The 20,715-nt window shown below is 41.4% G+C and overlaps 1 protein-coding gene across 2 annotated transcripts; it reads left to right on the top strand.

Moving 5' to 3' along the window:
• The first annotated feature begins 1,056 nt into the window (after window positions 1–1,056).
• Window positions 1,057–20,483, top strand: fbln2 (fibulin 2). Of its 2 annotated transcripts, XM_037239342.1 has the most exons (17): window positions 1,057–1,165; window positions 2,720–4,013; window positions 8,644–8,758; window positions 9,333–9,462; window positions 10,320–10,521; window positions 11,627–11,845; window positions 12,505–12,615; window positions 13,266–13,367; window positions 13,731–13,862; window positions 16,096–16,233; window positions 16,924–17,058; window positions 18,295–18,423; window positions 18,498–18,623; window positions 18,943–19,059; window positions 19,151–19,279; window positions 19,381–19,504; window positions 19,709–20,483. In XM_037239342.1, the coding sequence occupies exons 2-17, from the start codon at window positions 2,789–2,791 to the stop codon at window positions 20,064–20,066; spliced, it is 3,492 nt and encodes a 1,163-aa protein (XP_037095237.1). In that variant the 5' UTR covers window positions 1,057–1,165; window positions 2,720–2,788; the 3' UTR covers window positions 20,067–20,483. The 2 variants fall into 2 exon arrangements, with proteins under 2 accessions (XP_037095237.1, XP_037095244.1); XM_037239349.1 differs by lacking the exon at window positions 19,151–19,279.
• The last annotated feature ends 232 nt before the right edge of the window (window positions 20,484–20,715 follow it).

Genomic DNA, 20,715 nt, shown 5'->3' with positions numbered 1-20,715 from the left:
TTTTGCTTGTGATGCTTCTACAACAACCTTTTTTCACTTGTTGTCTCTTTTGATGGCTTTAGTCCTTCCGGTAAGGTTGTTTTTTTTTTTTTTTGCTGAATAGTGATTTGCACCTTCAAGTGTACCATCTGTCCTTTTGGTCATGTTCACAATCTTTTCTAACAGTTGTTTTAGGGCCTTTGTCTTCACAGCCTTCAAAATGTGTCCATCTTCCACAGCTGTTGTTTACTTGATGGCTGTTATTTAGTACACCAGTTGCTTCTTTAGGGCAGCCCAAATGGTTGCATTGGCTATATGGCCAATGGTAGTGCAATAAGTCTGATTGATTTGCCAGTTTAACTGTCGTTTGTGTGGCCACACACAGACAGCTTCTCTTTCATGTTGGTTACACCTATTCATCAGTATAAATGTACTCTTCAGGAGGAAAATTCCCATTTGAAGCAGAAGCTATTTTTTATTAATGTAATGGAGGAAATTTGGGCAACAAACATACATCATCACTCATAAGTTCCAGGGCTTTTACTCACATAAAAATGGGTGGTTTCAATTTTGTAAGTGCTATTTTTTAAGTTTGATGATGATTCACATGCTAAATGTGGAAATGGATGCTGAATGCTGATACACAAAAAACACTTTTTTTCCCCCCAGTTATCAGTCAATTATGAAGACAGTGCCATCTGCTGGAGTTTGCCACCTTAAATTAATAAATAAGTAAAATAAAGTGTACATTTGATTACAGATAAATACTATTGATTCTTCTCTGATACATATTTAAACTGCATTTTGGCTTTTAAGACTGATGGTGAACATACAATTTCTGTATCTTCATCAGGCTGCAGCAAATGTTTTTATTTTCATGCACTGATCGGTTGGCACTTTTTAAATTTCGTTGTACATGTGTGACAATGACAATAAAGATCTATTCTATTCTATATTATATTTTGTGTTGCAGAGACAGGAGTGGCATAAATCTTTGCAAAGCGTTGCCAGTGGTAGAATTGTTGGTCGGGCTCTTTCTCCCACCCTCCCCCCTCTCCTCTTCTCTCCTCTCCTCCCTTAATAAAAAAGGCGAGGGCGCTCCCAGTCTACTCGGAAGTTGAGCTTGCTCACATTTTTTGCGCGCAAGTTTCTTTGGGAAGCACAACTCTGCAGGATCGGGTTCAAGGTAGGTCGACTCCAAACAGCCCGTGCACTGGGGGATATGTAGTGTTTGTAACTCAAGCAGCAATGTTGGGAATGACTTATTTTTGCCGCTTTTTTAAATTCCATGTAGATTTTGCATGCTTGGTTATGAACTTACAATTTAAATGTCATCTTCTTAACACAGTCTGTAACAACCTTTTCTATTTGTACTTCAACATTTGTGGTTAAGTGAGCTTTTTTCTAACTGCAAGCATTTAAAAAAAAAAAAGCTTTGTGCATTATAGGCTGCTCAAAAGCCAAAACAAGGTTTGCACGTGTGGTTGTGCGTATGTGCACGCGCTTCATTTGTTGTGGTTATAGTTCAGCTATTGACCCCTGGACGGCAGAGAAAAAAACACAAATCACAATTTAACACTAATTCCTCCTGATTATCCAAAGAAACGAAAGGCTTTGAATATTCAAGACAGTTGTTTGGGTCATTTTTAGATGGTGTCTCATGATCATAGTAAGGCGCCACAGCAAAGGGGCCACGTGCCTTTTAAAGACAGGAGATCTGGTAAAATAATTTTGTACCCGCTGAGCACAAAGACATCATTGACTCCCTAAATGGTACTGCAGCAGGACGCTTTTATGTTCCACAGTGGCTTAACGTGGTGAAACAGATGTTACATATATTTTAATGGCATGAAAATCACTTTGGTGACCTCCACGTTTGAATAGAATAGATTGAACATTTTGTAACGAAAGATTCCAATTTTTAGTGTTTGGTAAATTAACCACCTGTTATCTGGGGATTAATACAAAAATACTTTATCTGTCATGGTTCCAAGATCAACAAGTTTGTTTCTTTGTCACAATTATCTGCCACATTTTAAACAGCCCTGCTTTCCACGAGAACCAACTTGTGAAATAAGGCTGCTTAAAACATTTGAGGAAGAAATATCAACAACTACATAAATCACTCGGAACAAATATATAGATTTTATGATTCAAATATGTTCAGAAGATATGCCACAGTTGGCTTTTGCAGCCCACGCAAAATACCAGCAGCAATGGGAAAAGCAAAATAGAAAACACCTGGTTTTCAAAAGGCACTCACATCGCTTACTCCGACGACGAAAACTTTGCGCTGCTTTCCTACCTGTAGACAGCGCACATGTGAAAAAAACATCTTGGCTATCCATTAAATGTATTGCGACCAAAGTTCATGACTTAGAACATGTCATGCTGCGTGTGTTGGCCATGTACACTTTTATTGAAAACGTTTTAAGATGTGCGATGATCCAGGGGGAAAGCAATCCAGTGATTTGTTACGTCGTAACCTTTTATGTTTTTGCACTCTTTTACTAGCAGCTGATGATTTTCGCTGTGTTATTGTGGAGCATATTTCCCTGTTAGCATCACCTTTTGTCTCAATTTCACATGTGGTTAAATATAACCCATGACTTGTAACCCCCATGTGGTACCAAAACAAAAGCTTAGAGAAAACAATATTTAGCAGGCTGTCAAAGTTAATGATTATGACACCATAAAGTTTAGCCCACTATTAATATGTCACAATGTTTCATTTCCACAGGCTAATAGAAACACCTGTTTTGGAATCCACCTAAAAAAAACAGTGTTGTCTTCTATCTCTAAACACAAAATGAATGCACCGAGACTTGTTTTGTGTTTGTGTTGGGTTCTGCTGCGCATTCACACTTGCCGTAGCCAGAAGGACTGCACAGGTGTGGAGTGCCCAGTTCTGCAGAACTGCATTGAAACCATCCTAGACACAGATGCCTGTTGTCCCACCTGTTCACAAAAAGCCTGCTCCTGTGAAGGCTACCAATACTACGATTGTGTCCGAGCAGGCTTCCGTAAAGGGAAAGTCCCAGAGGGCAAATCCTACTTTGTGGACTTTGGGAGCACCGAATGCGCTTGTCCGCAGGGAGGAGGGACGATAAGCTGCCGTTATATGGAGTGCCCTGAAATTTCACCAAACTGCATTGATATTTTACAACCTGCAGATGGCTGTGCGGAATGTGGGCAGATTGGTTGTACCCATGGCAACAAGAAGTTTGAAGCAGGATTTACTTTTAAGATAGACCAGTGTCAGGTGTGCCACTGTCCAGATGAGGGGGGCAAGCTAATGTGCTCGCATATTCCTGACTGTGACGTCCAAAGTGTTAATAAGCCCACACAGGTTGCAACCACCACTGAGAACACCAAAACTCTGAAAGACACTTACAGCCATGCTTCTGGAACCAAGTTAATGCTGGGAAACACGCTCCCCTTGTACAAGCCAGATCCACCCAGTCTTGGCACAGATGATTATGACTACTCACAGTCTGAGGCAACATCTCCCCCAATCGGAAATCTGGCCCCACCAACTACAGTTCCACTGGCTTCCCCTGAATCAAGCTCCACCTCAAATGATGACAGAAGCGCGCTGAGGGATCCACAAAAAAGAGAGGAGAGCAGTGAGGATGATGACATGCGTAACCAGGGTCCAATAAGCACGACGATTCAAAAAGAAACATCAACACTTGAAACAACAACACAGAAAGTGACATTGGAGAACCGCAGATCACACCAAGAAAATGAAGGAAAGGGCGGTAGAAGAACGGTGGTGCACAAAATGGCACATCAGAGCCACAATAAAAAGAGTCGAGATAGTCGTGTCAGGAATCACCACATCGTCCATTCTGGCGGCCCTAACGTTTCAATGGAGCACGGTGATGAGAAGGCTCAGGGCTCGCAGCCCACAATCCAGCTCCTGCCCACCAGGATGACTCCAATCAGGTTGAGGGAGGATGGAGAGCAGCCCCAAAGACACCCTCAAAACATCTCCCACTACCAACCCCAGCATGAAGATAGAGAGCTAAACGGTAAGTGTTTTCTCCTTTCTCTTTGTGCGTTGACAAACATGACGCCGATAAATGTCCACCTAGATACAAACTACACTGTGCTGATTTCGACCCCAGCAAGGTCAAGGTGGGGTTGCAACTATTGTGACATTTCCATGCGACACATGCGTTGTCTCACTTCCTGTCTTTTGAGGAGGAATTCATAATGACGCTATTCAAACTGGCAGTGTTCCAGGGAAAGCCTTACAATTGTGCATGAAAAGTGTGTTTACCTCAGATAGCATTTATCTACCGTTGGCTAAAGTGCAGGGAAAAAAAACTTGGGTGGCAAAGATTATTTATAAGTAGGAGGGGGCCAGGAAATTGGGCATATAATTGACACTATAATACATCGGGAAGAGAGGACAGTGAATTCAAAATGAGTTTCTTTTTTCTACTTAGGCTAGTTTAAGGGTCTGTTTTTTTTTGTCTGGGCCTGTCAGACCGACTTCTTTCATCACCTGGCATTTGTAGGTACGCATAACATATGTTGAATGCATTTCGGAGGTGTTTCTGTGCCGGTGAACTTGCAGCGCTGTGTCAAGTTGCTTTCGAGGTGTTAAGTTGATGACTGAAAGTCAGAAAAGTTCATTTTTATTTGTGCTCGCTTAGGGAATGTTACAGGCCTTGTCACGCCTGACTCAAGTGTGAGCTTTGCGTATAGTGCTTGAGGATGGAATTCTGATTTTCACAAGGATGTGGATTGCAAAAAGATGCCTTGTCTTTATCATCAATTAGGATTTTTGATTCATCTGTTGTTTACTTATATTAGCTCATGTTAGCTTACGTACGGTGTATCTTGTTATCATAGCAATACGTGATAATTTTGGGTAACACAGGCCACTGGATCTTGAGCTGGAAAATTTTGTATCCTATACGTTTGATGACCTTTTCTAATCATTCGCCCTTTGCTGTGTTTCAAAATAAATGTGTTGACTCCATGTCATTTGTTCCCTCAGTCCAAACAGATGCAGAATGCGCTCAAGAGGAAATGGGGTTGGGATTGTTGATGCCTTCTGATACCGGTCCGGATTTAGGATAGGATTTCTTGGGGGTTGTACCTGCAAATGGTGTAAGACCGGTGTGATGAATGAGGCCACTGTAGTGACTTGATTGCCAGACCAAACTCAGTGTTCCCTACAGAGCTGCTGTGATGACTTGTCTCCTGTGAGGTTGCTACTTTCCCAATCTTGCCAGTAATCATCTCATCTGAAGCTTACCTCCATATTACCTTTTCACTTGGACTGCAGACTTAAAAAACAAAACAGGTTATTATTAGCATTGTCGTAACATGCAGAATGTGAGCGTGAGGCCAACATATGCATTTTTTGAAATGCAAGGTGAATTCCAGAGTTGACCTTTGCGTGTGTGTCAGGAATACGAATGAGGTCAATCTCGGGTTATTGGTGTCTTTTAGATCATGTCCAAGAATTCCAATCTGCCCTCCACAACATTTCTTGATCCAAAAGAACCAGTCTGCATTTGTCATGTACTGCTCAGAAACATTGTCCCAGACACCGAAAAACAATAAAAAGTATCTTATGTGTATATATTAGTAGACTCAAAATCCTTTAATATTATTTGTTACATTCATAAAATAATTAGTAACACACTTCCATTGGGCTGGAGTCATACCAAAATCAAGACATCTGGAGCCTTGAATGAGCCTTTCCTGCTTTCTGCTTTGAATTCAGACCTTGGAATGAATCGAGTACAAAGAGGAAATGAGAAGCAAGGAATATGTTGTTTTGAGTTGAACATACTAAACCAATTGAATATTCATTTTCAAAGCAGATGTTGAGCTGTTTGAAATGAATTCAGCCTGTGTTTTTGAGAAGCACAGGCTATAAGAATTCAAAGCACCATTAGTCCTGACAGCCTGTAACAAGTTTTTATCCAGCCTTAAGAGTTGCTTGTTGGCTCCTGGCAACTTTAGCTCCCTTGCAGCAATGCGCCAGCATCTGTTTGCAGTTTGTTTGCCTCTTTGTCTGGACAGCAATCACTGAAATGTAGCTACTAGAATATCTATTAGGTTTAGCTATATGCCATTAAAAATGTGCTAGTGTGAGAAACGTAGCACCTTTTGGGCGTTGGGAGTGTAACAATGTGTTCGTATTTATTATTCAAATACTGTACTCAGAATTGGCTTCCTGGTAAATTGGCGCATCAGAGGCACAACGAGAGAACCAGGATTTATTTGCCTTTCAGTAAGGATCCAACGAAGCAGGACATTGCCTTGTCCCAAGTGTACATTTGCACAGCCAGCTCCGTCGGTGTAGCAATAGCTCTGTTACAGCACTTGTAATATCTCTTAAGATGGCAAATTTGTGGGCTTAACCTCCCCGACCCATCCTGCACAGTAAATTTCATAAAACGTATTCTACATAATTTACTGCACATCAGTACTTTGAAAACAGCAAGTTGAGCCAGTAAAAACATGGGAAAGGTCAACTTAGATTAGGTGTATGTAGGGAGTTAGAAATAGCTCTTAGCTAATGTGTTAGCCTTGATTGTCAGTGCTTTAAGCGTTTTTTTTTTTATCAGCAAAACAATGTCCTAGTCTTTTACCCCATTTACACAGTCTGGGATTTCTCTTTTTCAGTGTAGTTGTGTGCTATGTGAAACATAATGAATGGCAGTTTCATCATGCCACATTCTTCGGGCTGCAGATAGGTGAAGGGTCACCGCAAGGAGGTGTAATTGGATTTAGCGTTCCGGCCCCATCTGAGCCCAAGGCAACTCCTAATAGCTTATGTCAATTTACTGTAACCCTATTGTTAAAAAAGACGAATGAAATGATTGTTGGCTAAGAGTCTCAAGGAGATTAAGGCAAAAACTGTCAATCAGAATCCAAACTGGCTGCAGTGGATTTGATATGACGTCATCCTGACAAAAAAAGCCTTTTGGCTTTCACAAACAGCCATCTGCAAGGATAAGATGTCATAGGCCGTCTTATTAAAATGTCGGATTTGTTCTAACCACTTCAATTGTATGGAAACTCATTGCTAAGTCTGCAAAACAAGCCTTGATTAGTGGCAGCATGCGGCTGCTTTTATGACACTCCAGACATGTTGAGAGCTGTACCTGTCCTTTGTTATTCTACCGACATATTTTCCAGGAGACTGATGTCACTGGTTTGGATTTGGACAAGAGGGAAGTATGTGGTACCTTTCACTAATAGACAAATACAATGACAGGCTTGGTGAATAAAGATGGTCCTCATTCTCCACTCAAAGGCAAAATTGTGGTACCGTATTTTCCGCACTATAAGGCGCACCGAATTATAAGGCGCACCTTCAATAAATGGCCCATTTTAAAACTTTGTCCATATATAAAGCGCACCGGATTATAAGGCGCATAGAATAAATAACTCAACGTTGCTCAAACGTTAATGCAATCACAATATAGTAACACTCGAAATAGTGAAAACAGTAACACTCGAAATAGTGAAACAATATATCCATAACTCAACGTTGCTCAAACGTTATTATCACACAACACACAAAATGAACACGCAAAGCTTACTTTAATAAATAAGTCCTCATCCACAAATCCATATTGGTCCATATATAAGGCGCACCGGATTATAAGGCGCATTGTCGGCTTTTGAGAAAATTTGAGGTTTTCAGGTGCGCCTTATAGTGCAGAAAATACGGTACTCTTTTGGTAAAGAATAAACAACCCACAATTATGCCCCTTGATAGGATGTGTTGCTACAAAAAACTGATTCTGAAAATGATTTTTATTGTACTTCATGGTTTGCAGTCCACTCTTGGATGTCAGAAATGGACTGTGTAGCGTAATTTGGAAGAAAAAAATGTTGATAGAAGGCATACCTCCCCACCTAAGCCTCACGATCACTAGTTCCAAACACAACATAGTTACTGTTGGAGGCATCCATCCATTCTATATACTGTTTGTTGTCATTAGGCTCATAGGTGGGCTGGAGCCTGTCAGGGTATGCCCTGAGCTGGTGAGCAGTCAATTTCAGGTACATGTGGTGACTTAGGATTTGGAGCCAAAGGACCAAGATATACTGAAAAATAATCAACATTTTTAAAATCAATAATTCTAGGTTAATGCCATCACCTAAAACACAATCATAAGATTCAAACAAGGTATGAAAAATACTATATGTTGGCTGAGAAAGGCACCAGGGCAGCTAGTTTAGCTCCAAGCTGGAATGCACTGCCATGTAAAAGCATATTTTCCCAGTAAACTGGATAATGTGTTTTTACTCCGTCTGCTCCTTGACCCAGTTTCAAAGGAAGTGCTAATGTGTTGCTCTTTCCTCTGCTCCTGCGCTGATTAGCCCAGATGTTGCAAATAAGTCCAATTTTGCTCTGAATGTATTTTCAACAGGTTTCCTTGCTTCTCCCTGCCAAATGAATGTGAGGGATGGGAAATCTGAGAACAAAATGTGCCTCTTATTATCAGTGTACCATCGCCAAATACAGTCCTAATTCTTTAATTCTGTCTGCTCGCTTGACATTTACTGCCGTATCAAAGCCATTCAAATGTGAACCTTGTTGCACCTGAACTCCCATTTGTTTCTAATATTTAAAGAGTATGAAACGTGGAGTCAGGAAAAATGTGTGTTTATGTTTCACAGTGTCAGTCGTGGAGCTGGTGGAAGCCTGCTGTGAGACTGGGGCAAAATGGGCTTCAGTTAATGGTCACTGCAGCAACATGGATCGACCCACGCAAGATAGACAGTCCATCTGCTGGTGAGACTTTTGTTCGAAGTCCTGCACATGTTTTCATTTCATTTGAACGTACCCTGTGTCATGTTCAATATCTCAAATCTTGAGGTTGGTTTGAGGAGTTACAGCCGAATATGTGCCAACATGAAAATGATTTATTTGGACTTGAAAATATAAATTACTGTCATTTAAGGCAACACTTTTAGTTAGAGCAACAAAGCAAGAACGTTGTTTGTGGTTTAAGTTGGGGTTGAGTATAGAATTGTTGACAGCTGTTCTGGAAAGTAATCCTTTGTTAGAAAGCCACAACACAACACAACACAAAACAGCAACATCTTTTAGCAAAGCGTGTTGACTTGAAACTTTGTATTTCAAACATTTTTTTACAGTGACGAAACGGGCAAGTTTTTTTTCAAGGTCAATTGACAAATTAATGACTTCATTTTCGTTTGTGTTTTTTGCTACAAGCATAACCTCAAATTGCAGTTAAATCCAGAAAATTGTTCAATTGTCGTAATTATCCATAATTATTTTTGGAATAAACTCCATCATGTCTCAGCAGTCTTTTTCACCTATATGTTTTTTTTCTTTCTGTCAGGACATCTCAGCAGCGGTGCTGCCTCGGCTCCCTGAGAGAAAGCCGATGTCTGGCTGGAATCGGTGCGGCCAAAGACGGAGATATGTGTGTGGAGGATGCCGTTGATACGTGTGGGCACAGTTCCTACAAGGCAAGTCATTGTGGCCTGATGCAGCGGCAAAGGGCAAATGTAGTTCACTGGGTTAAGTCAAAATGACAATTTACAAGTTAGGCTGAATTCTGTCCGCATTTGTATTTGACAATTGCATTAGTCACAGAAAAATCGATGCTATGTAGTCAGTGTTTGATGATTCTAGTTCAAGTCCTTGGTCAATTGCCTTATTTAATTTCGACAAATGACTGAAAGTCAATTATTGCTGAAGATTCCCACCGTCTTACAAGCTTTGCTATCTTCAAAGGAGACCTTTGGAAGAAATGTTTGACCTTTTTGTAATTGCAGAAACATGTTCAGGAAATGGACCGAATAATTTAACATGGTAATGCAGCAAGAGACGTTTTCTGTCAATTTTCTGTTAATGTCGTCCTTTAAATACTTCAATGATGTCAAGGATTTTTTTGGACTGAAACATTTTTCACGGTATAATATTTTCATCTATGTTCCAAACAATTTTTAGCAGCTCATTCCCAGATGGATTCATGAAACAAAATCTTGATTGAAAAAAAACCCAATTTATTCATTTCCCAACTTGATTATTGAACAGCCTGCACATATTCTAGGAACGATCACATGAATGACAATAATTACATTTAAAAACAAAAAACGTCTTTTGAAAAGCGAAATTAAGTGTGTTTGAGATATTTTTTTTCTTAATTAAATCTCGAGGACGGAAGGAAATCAATGTATGTTTCGATTAGAAAGGCCAACTCTTGTGCATCTGATTTAAAACTGCCATAGACGATCTGTGTGCTCATGAAGTATCTACTTTGTAGCCAACTGTATCAGCCACAAAAACCCAAAAGCCACATGCTACATGTTATGACTTCCAGGAGTGCTGTGACTGCTGTTCTCTGGGGCGGAAGTTCCGCAGTGAAGTTCAAGAGTGTAAAGCCCACCGGCACATGGGCCTCCCCTGCAGACACGTTTTCCTCTTTTGCTGTGAGGGGGCGGAGACATGGGAAGAGGGTCATGAAAGCTGGCATGCTGTTAAAGAGAAGCCCGCCCTTAGTGCTACTTCACCACCAAAAAGAGGTATGGACAGGAAGTGCAGAAACCACAAAAAGAAAACACAAAGCAAATTACTAACGTGTTGTATGCCTCATGCCAAGAGGTGAACGCATTCAATCGATGCACTGCCGGGAAAAAGTAGTGCTTCGGACCAAAGGTAATCTGTTTTCTTGGCATTTAAATGAAGCAGGTCCCCCAGCATGGCTGACAAATGGCGTAATGGCCTCCAAGAACAAAGTGCAATCGTCCTGTCCAGCTCGCTTGGTTAATTCGAAGAGATCGAGTAGTGTACTTGCTTTTACTTCTCTGCTTTGCTGTTCCAAGTTTTGTCTTGGTGTTGTGTATTGCTTGCAGTTTGAAAACTCATTTAATTGGAAATCCAAATCGCTCTAAAGGATTGTTTTGCTTGTAAATCGTTATCGGCCTAGACTGGCTACAGATCAAAGTTAATGCCTTTTAGTGTACGGTATATATGGGGATTAGTATTTTACCATTGTTATTTTATTTTAATCTGTTATATGTACTATGCCACAGTTACCTTAAAAATGTTATTTAATAACGCTATTGATCACTTGCCTTGAACTAAGTTAGTCAAATTCGACAGATGCTGACAACCCCGTATCATATAAATCATATAAAATTATCAACTTGGTTATGCCGGTATTTTATTGGTAGTCCATTTTAACAGTGAAGTTTCTTTTTCAAACATAAAATAAACACAACTTGGTTGACTTAATATGACTAATAAATAGCTTAGCATCAGAAACCTGGTGAGCCGTGATTGGTTGCTGGCAACTGTGATGTCATTTTCAGTCGACAACAAGTGGCAAAATGGCCGCCCCCTGAGATGGATAAAAATGGTTGAATTTTGCTGCCTAAATTATATTCCGCAAATGAAGTATCAATCAGAATGCCATGTTTAGACCAATGGTGGCACATACTACACATTATTGTAAAGACATTTTTTTAGTTGACTTCCTCTTTAAGAAGCAATTTTAATGGCGCTGCACAGCTATTATGGTGTCGCCCATCATTGGTAATCAATTGTCAGGTGGTGTGTTTTTGTCAGATATAAATTTGTAAACTATTATGTATTTATGTATGAAAGTATTAAAACTGTGTGCTTCAGTGGCCGACAGCCTTTATCCGAATGAGGCCTTCTCGATCGGAGAAGAGCGACATGGGGAGAACGCTGTGGAGGGGCCGACTGAGGTGGAGGACATGGACGAGTGTCTGATCTACGGCGGCAGCATCTGCCACCACAGATGTGTAAACACACCAGGCTCTTTCCGCTGCGAGTGCTTCCCGGGATACGTGCTGCAAGAGGATGCTCTCACTTGTGCACCAGGTACAACTTTATGTGGTGCTAGCAGACATTTCCACAGCAGGAAAAGTGTCTGTGGTATTAAATATGATTTGACGTCAGCGTCGAACATTTGATGTAATTTGCCCGCATGTTCGCGGTGTATTCTTTTCTCCGTCTCTTTTGAGTTCCTTCCTGTCTGCGAGTCTCGATACCGCCCGATAAAAGCCCCTTCAAATCACATGCTGACAACCTTTTCCTGAACTGACAGCCTTTCTTCACAAATCATGGCTGACAAAAAAAGCTTTACAGGCTTTGATGAAAAATATTTTCACTGGTTGGGAAAAACTGAAAACAGGAGGCCGGCTCACATGTCCAGTATGAGAAATATTTGCAGATAACGTTGTATGGCTTTGCTTCAGCGGACCAGACTTGATCAACAACACTTTTGCCAACACAAACCTGTCACAACAGGATGCAAAATTACAGTCAGGGATGGAGCCGGCCAATAAAGGCAAATGTTTGTCTGTAGGCAATGCTTTTTCCTGCCGCACCTTCACCGCTCTTACATATTTTCCTACGGCTGCTAGCGTCAGATTCGAAATAGGTGTAAGCCTTTAACTACGGCAGCGGTAGGCAAGGCAGACTTCTTGATTATAGTGTAATCCCTTGTGCCTTTAATGAGCTTATTCATGTTTCCGCAGAGACAGTGGATGAGGAGAACACACTGAAGGAGGATGAGACCAAGGGGGCGGAGCCCACCACCTCTTCTACGCCACCCACCCAGCCTTCGGTGCCACTCAACCCCTGTGAAGGTTAGACAGATTTATGAGGGGAAAGGGAGAGCCAAGACTGAGCGCTGTTAGGTCCAAATTCATTTGAAATGACAGGAAGAGAAGCTGACAGTTAGACATGTCTATTCAATTGCAAAAGTCATGATTAGATCTGCTAGGCCACTGGTGTGCAAACTACGGCCCGGGGGGCATTTGCGGCCCGTCGTCCATTTTCTAGCGCCCCTCCGCATATATAAAAAACTTAGCTTGCAGCCTTATCGGGTACAGGTTTAAGAAAAGTAATGCGTGTGATGCACCTAACAACTATTATCAGCATTTCTCTTTATAATGCCTCATCAATTAAGATATTTTACTTTCAAATCAAAAAATGCTTTTTTTTTTTTATTTCTGTTGTTTGTCAAGGTCTGATTTGAGAACACATTAATAATTAAGATCCTCAAGTAAACACTGCTTTAAAAATGGTCATCTTATACCATATTCTACTGAATGCAAACATTTTTCTTGTCAGTCAGAAATGTAGTTCAACGCACCATTTTTTAAGTGAGCGCCTGGCGAACATTTTTGACGAAATGGGATACGGGCTTTATTACCTATTACTCGTGCTTTAGTTCTCAAGGTCAGGGCAGGGGCCGATTTATTTTAGTGTGTTGATCCCGCTTTAATATTTGCAGGAAACGGCCCTTGTGACCAACATTGCATCCCTGAGGGCGGAAGGCCACGCTGCTCTTGTTTCCCAGGCTTCTCTCTCATGGCTGATGGACAATCCTGTGAAGGCAAGGCACATTTAACACTGGAAACATTTGCCGACAGCTAACCCGGGTCGAGTATGGAGGTTGGATCCAATTACAGCACAATATGGTGTGTAATTTCACTTCTCCATTGAGGAACAGTTTGGCTCCAATTGGGGTGAGATTCTTGGAATGCCTCTTGCTAATTTATCTTCTTATCTCATCAGCACCTCAAGATGTGCAGAGAAGATACCGCTTTAATCTATTTAACTCCTAGCAACATACTGTGAAATAGACAAATAATGCAAATTCAAACATACATGATATATTTTTTGAAATTAGATACTTAGTGGGTTGGCTTTCTTCACAGTGATACATTTCTCCTTTGTTCTTTTCTTTCTGTTTCAGATATGAACGAGTGTACGTCAGCGCATGCCTGCCAGTTGAACGAACGCTGCTTGAATACTGCGGGGAGCTATGTCTGCCAAAGACTGATCACATGTCCCCCGGGATACCAAATCAACGGAGACATTTGTAAAGGTGTGCCAAATTTGTATTAGCATCAAAAAGCAAAATACTTGAATTCACAGAATGAATAAAGCACATTGAATAGATTAGAACTAATTGTAGACCCAAAACGGAAATAAGAAAAACGTGCCACTCGAGCTACCATGGAATTTGCTCCCACTTTCATCTCAGGATGGAGAGCTGCTGTGCATATCCATGCAAGGCAAGCGCCCAGTGTGCAATATGTCCCCCATGCGCCGTACATTTGTCCCGTGCAGAGATCCAATTCCCAAATCAGCAGCAGTGCTCTTGTCGATGATTATTCGATGTGCGGCAAGTGCTGTTTGCCTCTGCAGGCTTTTGTTGGAGCCAATCAAGGCGACTTCTCTAATCTTGCGCTGCTTGTAAATGTAAAGAATGTTCAATCAAGCACAAAGAGCATTTAAAAAGAAACTGTATTAAAAAGCGAGGCTCTAAGCAGAAAGCATTTAGGCCATTAAGGCTTTGTTGTCTCTTCCTGTTGGTGGCGGACGAAGACGATGTAATTGAACTCTTGTCCCTTGTCACAGTGGAAGCAAATAGACAACGGGGGTGAAATTAATTGCGGCGCTCTGCCAGAATGACACACAATGGTGTGGTTGAGATTGATAATCAATTGTGCTAGCCTGACATTAATATTCGGGTTATTAAGGTGGCGCTTTGGAGGGTTGCAACAGTTGCTTTTTTGGGTGCCAACTGCAGAGTGTGTGCACAGGATAGAAATACGGTGCTAATTCCGAGTGGTGGTCCCAGCTTGAATGGCGCACTGCGCGAGAGACCTTATTTTGTTCGTTAAAATATATTGACTAATAACAATAATACGGCAACAGCAGAGAAGGTTTTGACAAATGTTGCGTTGCAAAGATACTCGGGAAAAAAACGAATGAGCATTATGTAACACTTGGGTGCTTTTACTGGTAAACCTTTTTCGAAGCAAGCATTCTGACATAGTCTGACTGCTGTAATAAATTGAAAAAATCAAGGGAACATTGCAACTTGCAATTCTCGATTGCCAATGAATGAGTCAATCAAGCTTATTTCATAGAATGCTTTTTATACATAAGAATGCAACTCAAAGTGCTTCACATGATTAAAATGACCCCCTCGCCACTTCCATCACCACCACCACCCACAAGGACGCAAACAAACACATGAGAAAAGATACAATAACAATGAATGACCTATTTAATTTATTGTCAGATGTTAGATCCCACTCTTGGTGCAGTACGAAAAAAATCTGACTTTCCAAATTGCTGGGTATGAAATTAGATATATCAGACAGATTAAGTCAATTTCCCATCTGTAAGTAATACAGGCGAAGGAATGTATACCATGGGGATACATACAAACAATATCATCCATTTCTCCCTTGTTTTCTTTAATTAGGTCTTTATCGCCTGTGCCAGTTAATTTCTGGCTCATCAGATTTAAACCGACTTTCTCACCAGCAGTTTGGAATGCATATCCTTTATTCGTTCAAGGTATACACATTCCTGATGCCTTGGCTGTTAGGGAGGTCACCGCCCGTCTTGCATTTTGTATCCTGCTTCCTCTCTTTGCAGGTTTGTGCGTAATCTGTCGTGACCTTAGGGCGGCTCGACGATGCAGTTACACCGGCGAACTCCATTTGGCACTATTTGAAACTACTCGACACATATACACCATGATTTGTAATTCTTCGAGATAGTGATTCCTCTCGAGTGTTGGGGTTTTACTGTGGCAACAGATGTCGTTTGATTGACAAGGAGTAAATCCCTTGGAAGGCAGGTGTTGAGAAGACTCTTGAGGAATACGCCACCAGTTTCCGTCAAACTAGACAGATGTTCATTCAAATATCTCGCAGAAGGTGTGAGGTAATTTTGACAGTTAAATAGAGAATTGCATCATTAAGTCAATTATGGATGATAAAGACAAGATTGCTATATAGTATGACGCATCATAATTAATTACCTGGCAGCTTTAAGAATTTAACAGGCCCGGAGAACCGGCTTCACGTGAGACCTACACTTCACCAGTAGACCATACTGCCATCTAGTGGTGGCGTAAAGCATTGCACGCCTTTTGTGTTACAGCATTTATGGAACACCGTCATTGAGCCAAGGCATAAAAATAGAAAAACGCATGGACTGTTAAGTAATGATGGATGCACAGATTAGTTATTGTGCCGATTTGTGTGAAATTCATGGACACACTTTAATCAGCCTTTGTGTTTTACTCTCTTTCACAGATATTAATGAGTGTATGGAAGGCAGTCATGACTGCATGCCCGAATATGAGTGCGTAAATACAGAAGGGTCGTTCAAGTGCAACCTCAAACCCCTTTGCTCTGTTGGATTTGAACGGGACGCACAAGGCAACTGTTTAGGTAGGAGAAATCTTTCTTCTTGACCTTCTGGTTAAATATACGCACGCATGCACACATCAAGTATTGTTATTGTTATTAATACGTGAATAGCAAATGACCTAAACATGCAAAAGTAACTGGGGCAAGTTGAGGCAGCCGACGCCACTGTAAAAGAACTTTTGCCTATTCCAAGAATAAGCTCCAACTATGTCGAGTGAGAATGGAGTGTTTTCTTTTCTTTTTTTTTTTAACCAAGTTCAGTCTAGTTATGTGCGGCCTTTGCCAGCAGGTGACCCCCATGCAGCCCTTGATGGCTGCATGTTGCTGTCACCCAGGTGAGGGAGTTGCAAGGCCGCCGGGACACGGGGGTTAAATGCCACACAGGCAGGAGATCAGAGAGGCTGCTGTTGGGGGGTGCAGGGTGGAAGGGACGGGGGGCGGATAAAAGGCAATCCTGTGTCCTACCCGAGTACAAACTGATGCTGTGGAATTAGCGCCCAGGGGCAGGAACTGGGGCAAGTTGAGGCAGCCGACACCACTGTAAAAGAACTTGAAGAAATGCTCTGAAATATGGAGAAAATCTGACATGCTGTTCATTTCTCCAAAGCATCTCAATTGTGTTAATATCTGAATGTGCTTCAAGTGGCGTCCCGTTGCCTCTGTGTCCCTTTTTTTTGCTCACTTCGATCGCTTTGTGTATTTGCACACCAGACACCGATGAGTGTCACACCGAGCCGTGCAGTTTAGGCTTTAACTGCATCAACACAGTGGGGTCCTACGTGTGCCAGAGGAAGATGATATGCAGCCGTGGCTATCACACCAGTCCTGATGGGACCACTTGTATTGGTAAGATTTGGCGTCGAGGCACCACTTGAACAGCGCACAGTCGGAGGGATTGGCGTTATTAAAAAAAGAAGCACAGAACTAAGAAATGATTGGCAACTGAATATGTATGTCAACTCTTTAATAAACGAGGGACAAGGAAGGGCAAGCACTTTGAGAATAAAAAGTTACATTTTAATATAAAAATACATTTAAGGTCTGCTATAGGGCGGGCGTTCTATTTCTTCATTGGTGGGCGGGGTCATATACAGTACACATAGGAAGAGGCAGTTAACAACTGGTTACATCTTGCCTTGCTTCACAATAAAGTCAAGTGATGACTAGAGAGAGAAAGAGGAAACTTTTTTTACTTTCTAACTTAACAATACATTTTATTAGTGCAAAGCCATTTGTTTTTCCAACAAAACATTAAGTCAAAATGGAGTCACAGAATCACCTTGAGTGTTATGTAGTACAAATGTGTCAGTCCTCTTTAATGAAGAAATGAAATGATGATGATTAAAGTTATACTGAACTACAAAAAAATCATGCTGGTATATCATTGTCCTTTTTTTTTTTCTTGTTTCTTCTGACATGAAATATTCCAAGTAGGGAAGTTGCCACAGAACAAAATCAAAGCCACAGCTAAGCAATCTTGTGTCCATTTCCATTTAAAGTAAAAAGTCCTTGCTTTCAAAAAAGAAAATAATGAGTTTAAAATTGAACTTACTGCTTCGCTGACAAGGAACGTGAACCGATTTTACCAGCTGGAGCATTTGAGCTTTGAAAAGGAAATACTTATTTGACCTTTTCACATAGATGTTGCTAAATAAACAACATTATTCACTTCATTTCACAATTTAAAACACTTGTCAGCTATTTTCAGAACATGTCCGTGCCCTGTTTCATACAAGTAAGCAATCCATAAGATTAAAAACGAGTCCTCACAAGCCCCTAAAAGAAACCAAATATTCCAATTTCCCAATCTAATAAACGACATTTCTCCAATCTCGCCAATTTCACAGAGCAATCAAGTGAAATCTTTTAGGTTATGCTAATTTTTGCATCCAACAAAACTCACGACTGATCCATTTACATTTTTGGCATGAATGTAGTTACAGTCATTGTAGTTGCTTGAAAGGGGCTCTGGATCTTCACCCAGCTTTGTTTTCTAAGTCATAGGTGGCAAAATGACATTGAAGCCACCATTTGCACACAATGGAGAAGTTCATCTCTTAAACGTCCTTGTGTGTCTTACAGACGTGGATGAGTGCCAGAGTGGTGCCCATCAGTGCGGAGATGGCCAGCTGTGCCACAACCTGGCCGGGTCCTATCGCTGCGAATGTCAGACCGGTTATCAGTACGACTCCTTCAGACGCATGTGTGTCGGTACGTTGGACGCTAGCTGTTGGCTTTTAAAATCGATTCCTCTTCGAAGTCTGCAGCCTCTGTTTTGTTTGCAGATGTAAATGAGTGCTGGCACTACCCGGGTCGTCTTTGTGCTCAGACCTGCGAGAACACTCCGGGCTCCTATCAATGCTCGTGCACCACCGGCTTTCGCTTATCCGGCGACGGCAATAACTGCGAAGGTGTGTCTATTAGCGGCTGCTAATGTAGGCATGTGTGTGCATCCATGTGTGCGTGTTGGTGCATGTCAGCGTAATTTTTGGGGGGTTAAAGTGTGCAAACATGTCTGTATGTGATTGTGGGCTAGACTTTTTGATATTCTTCCTCCAGTCCAGTGAACGGTGTATTATTGGTAATGATGTTCGAGTTGCCTCCCTTGGAGCCAATAAAAGCATAATTGACTTAATAGCAACATTTCAGTTCAAATAGAAAGACTTAAAAGCCTTTGATCAGATACATTGTGACAGTAATGAGCTGGATGATGGAACCTTTCATCTCCAGATGTGAACGAGTGTTTGTCAAGCCCTTGCGGTCAGGAGTGTGCCAACATCTACGGCTCCTACCAGTGCTACTGCAGACAGGGCTACCACCTGCGGGAGGACGGCCACACCTGTGAAGGTGTGCCAAACTCATCTTTACAAATAGCATCATCACACCATGACAGTAGAAGGTAATCATCTGGTTGAATTATCTCCGCCCTGCCCGCCAGATATCGACGAGTGTTCCCAAAGCATCGGCCATCTGTGCACTTATAAGTGCGTCAACGTTGCTGGCAGTTATCAGTGCACGTGTCCGGAAACTGGATACACAATGTCACCAAACGGACGCTCATGCAGAGGTGAAAACATCATCTGCAGGAACATTCATATGTGGAGAAATGATTCAATCTTTGTTGCACATCCGTGCTCATGCCTCGTTTCCTGTGCGCAAAACGTCTAGATATCGATGAGTGCACCACAGGGGCCCATAACTGCTCGCTAGCTGAAACCTGCTACAACATCCAAGGTGGCTTCCGCTGCCTCTCTTTCAGCTGCCCAGCAAACTACCGCAAAGTGTCTGACATGTGAGTATCCTAAAAATCAATTCACAACAATGGGATGATTATTAAATAATAAACACTTTACTAGATATCATTCCATTATGGTGTCAATAAAAACTGAGCTTTATTATTATTATTATTAATAAATAAATAAATATTTGTTGTAGATTTGTTTTTTTTTTGGGTTGATTTTTTTTCCAACTTTTTGCTTTTTGGGGTCAATTGTAGTCGCTGTGAGCGGATGAGCTGTCCCAACTACCTGGAGTGTCAAAACTCACCGCTGAGAATCACCTATTACTACCTCAGTTTCCAGTCCAACATCGTCATCCCCGCTCAGATCTTCCGCATCGGACCTTCGCCCGCTTACTCCGGAGACAACGTCATCGTCAGCATCACGGAGGGAAACGAGGAAAACTACTTCAGCACCCGCAAGCTAAATGCCTACACGGGCGCCGTGTACTTACACAGACAGGTTGAGGGCCCGAGGGACTTCTTGATTCATGTGGAGATGAAGCTTTGGAGGCAGGGGACCTTCACCACCTTCCACGCCAGGATTTACGTTTTCATCACGGCCAACTCGTTGTAACAGATTCTCCGCAGGCCGCCATGGACCTTAAAAAAAGGACATTACATTTTTTTTCTACCAAATACAAAGTAGTATTCCCTTTTATTACAGTATGGATATTATTTCCCATTGGTTGTAAAACCTCTTGCTTTACTCAAATCATCATATGTAATAATTGTTTTGTTTGATAAATATGAGGTATAGCGTAAGAAATACTGTATTTGTGTGCCTAAAAAAAACACCGAAGACTATTCTTTCTGCAATTTGTTTTTGAAGTATTTTTCTAAACTCCATATTTTTATATCTCTGTACTATCTATTCTGTTGTATGTATAAGAATTGGATGTATTATAATTTTATACTAAATATCTGCCAAGTATTAAAGTGAACACCAATGTAGATGGTCGAGTTCGGATTAAATATATTTATTAGGGTAAAAGGTATTTGAGTTGTTTTTGTTGTTGATTGGTATAGCAGGCATCTTTCATATTTTTATTTCAATTTTTCAGCCTTCTTCTAATTGGTTTTGATTCAAAAAGAGCCTGTCACGCCTCCGCTCCTCCAGTACCTTGGTCAGCGCTCCTCCTCCACCTGTGGGTGCCACCCGGTCGGCGTCTTGCCAATGACGTACTCTGCTCACGGCCACGTTCATTGCCAGACACCTGTTCCTA

The sequence above is a fragment of the Syngnathus acus genome, chromosome 2 (assembly GCF_901709675.1).
Source record: "Syngnathus acus chromosome 2, fSynAcu1.2, whole genome shotgun sequence".
NCBI lineage: Eukaryota > Metazoa > Chordata > Actinopteri > Syngnathiformes > Syngnathidae > Syngnathus > Syngnathus acus.
This window is presented reverse-complemented; position numbering and strand designations above follow the sequence as displayed.

What these genes read in the sequence shown, in the direction of transcription:
- fbln2 (XM_037239342.1), top strand. Translation starts at nt 2,789, where the DNA reads ATGAATGCACCGAGACTTGTTTTGTGTTTGTGTTGGGTTCTGCTGCGC. An exon ending in TGATGGACAATCCTGTGAAG is followed by an intron (nt 13,368 to 13,730) that starts GCAAGGCACATT and finishes TTTCTGTTTCAG; the next exon opens with ATATGAACGAGTGTACGTCA. An exon ending in CGACGGCAATAACTGCGAAG is followed by an intron (nt 18,624 to 18,942) that starts GTGTGTCTATTA and finishes TTTCATCTCCAG; the next exon opens with ATGTGAACGAGTGTTTGTCA.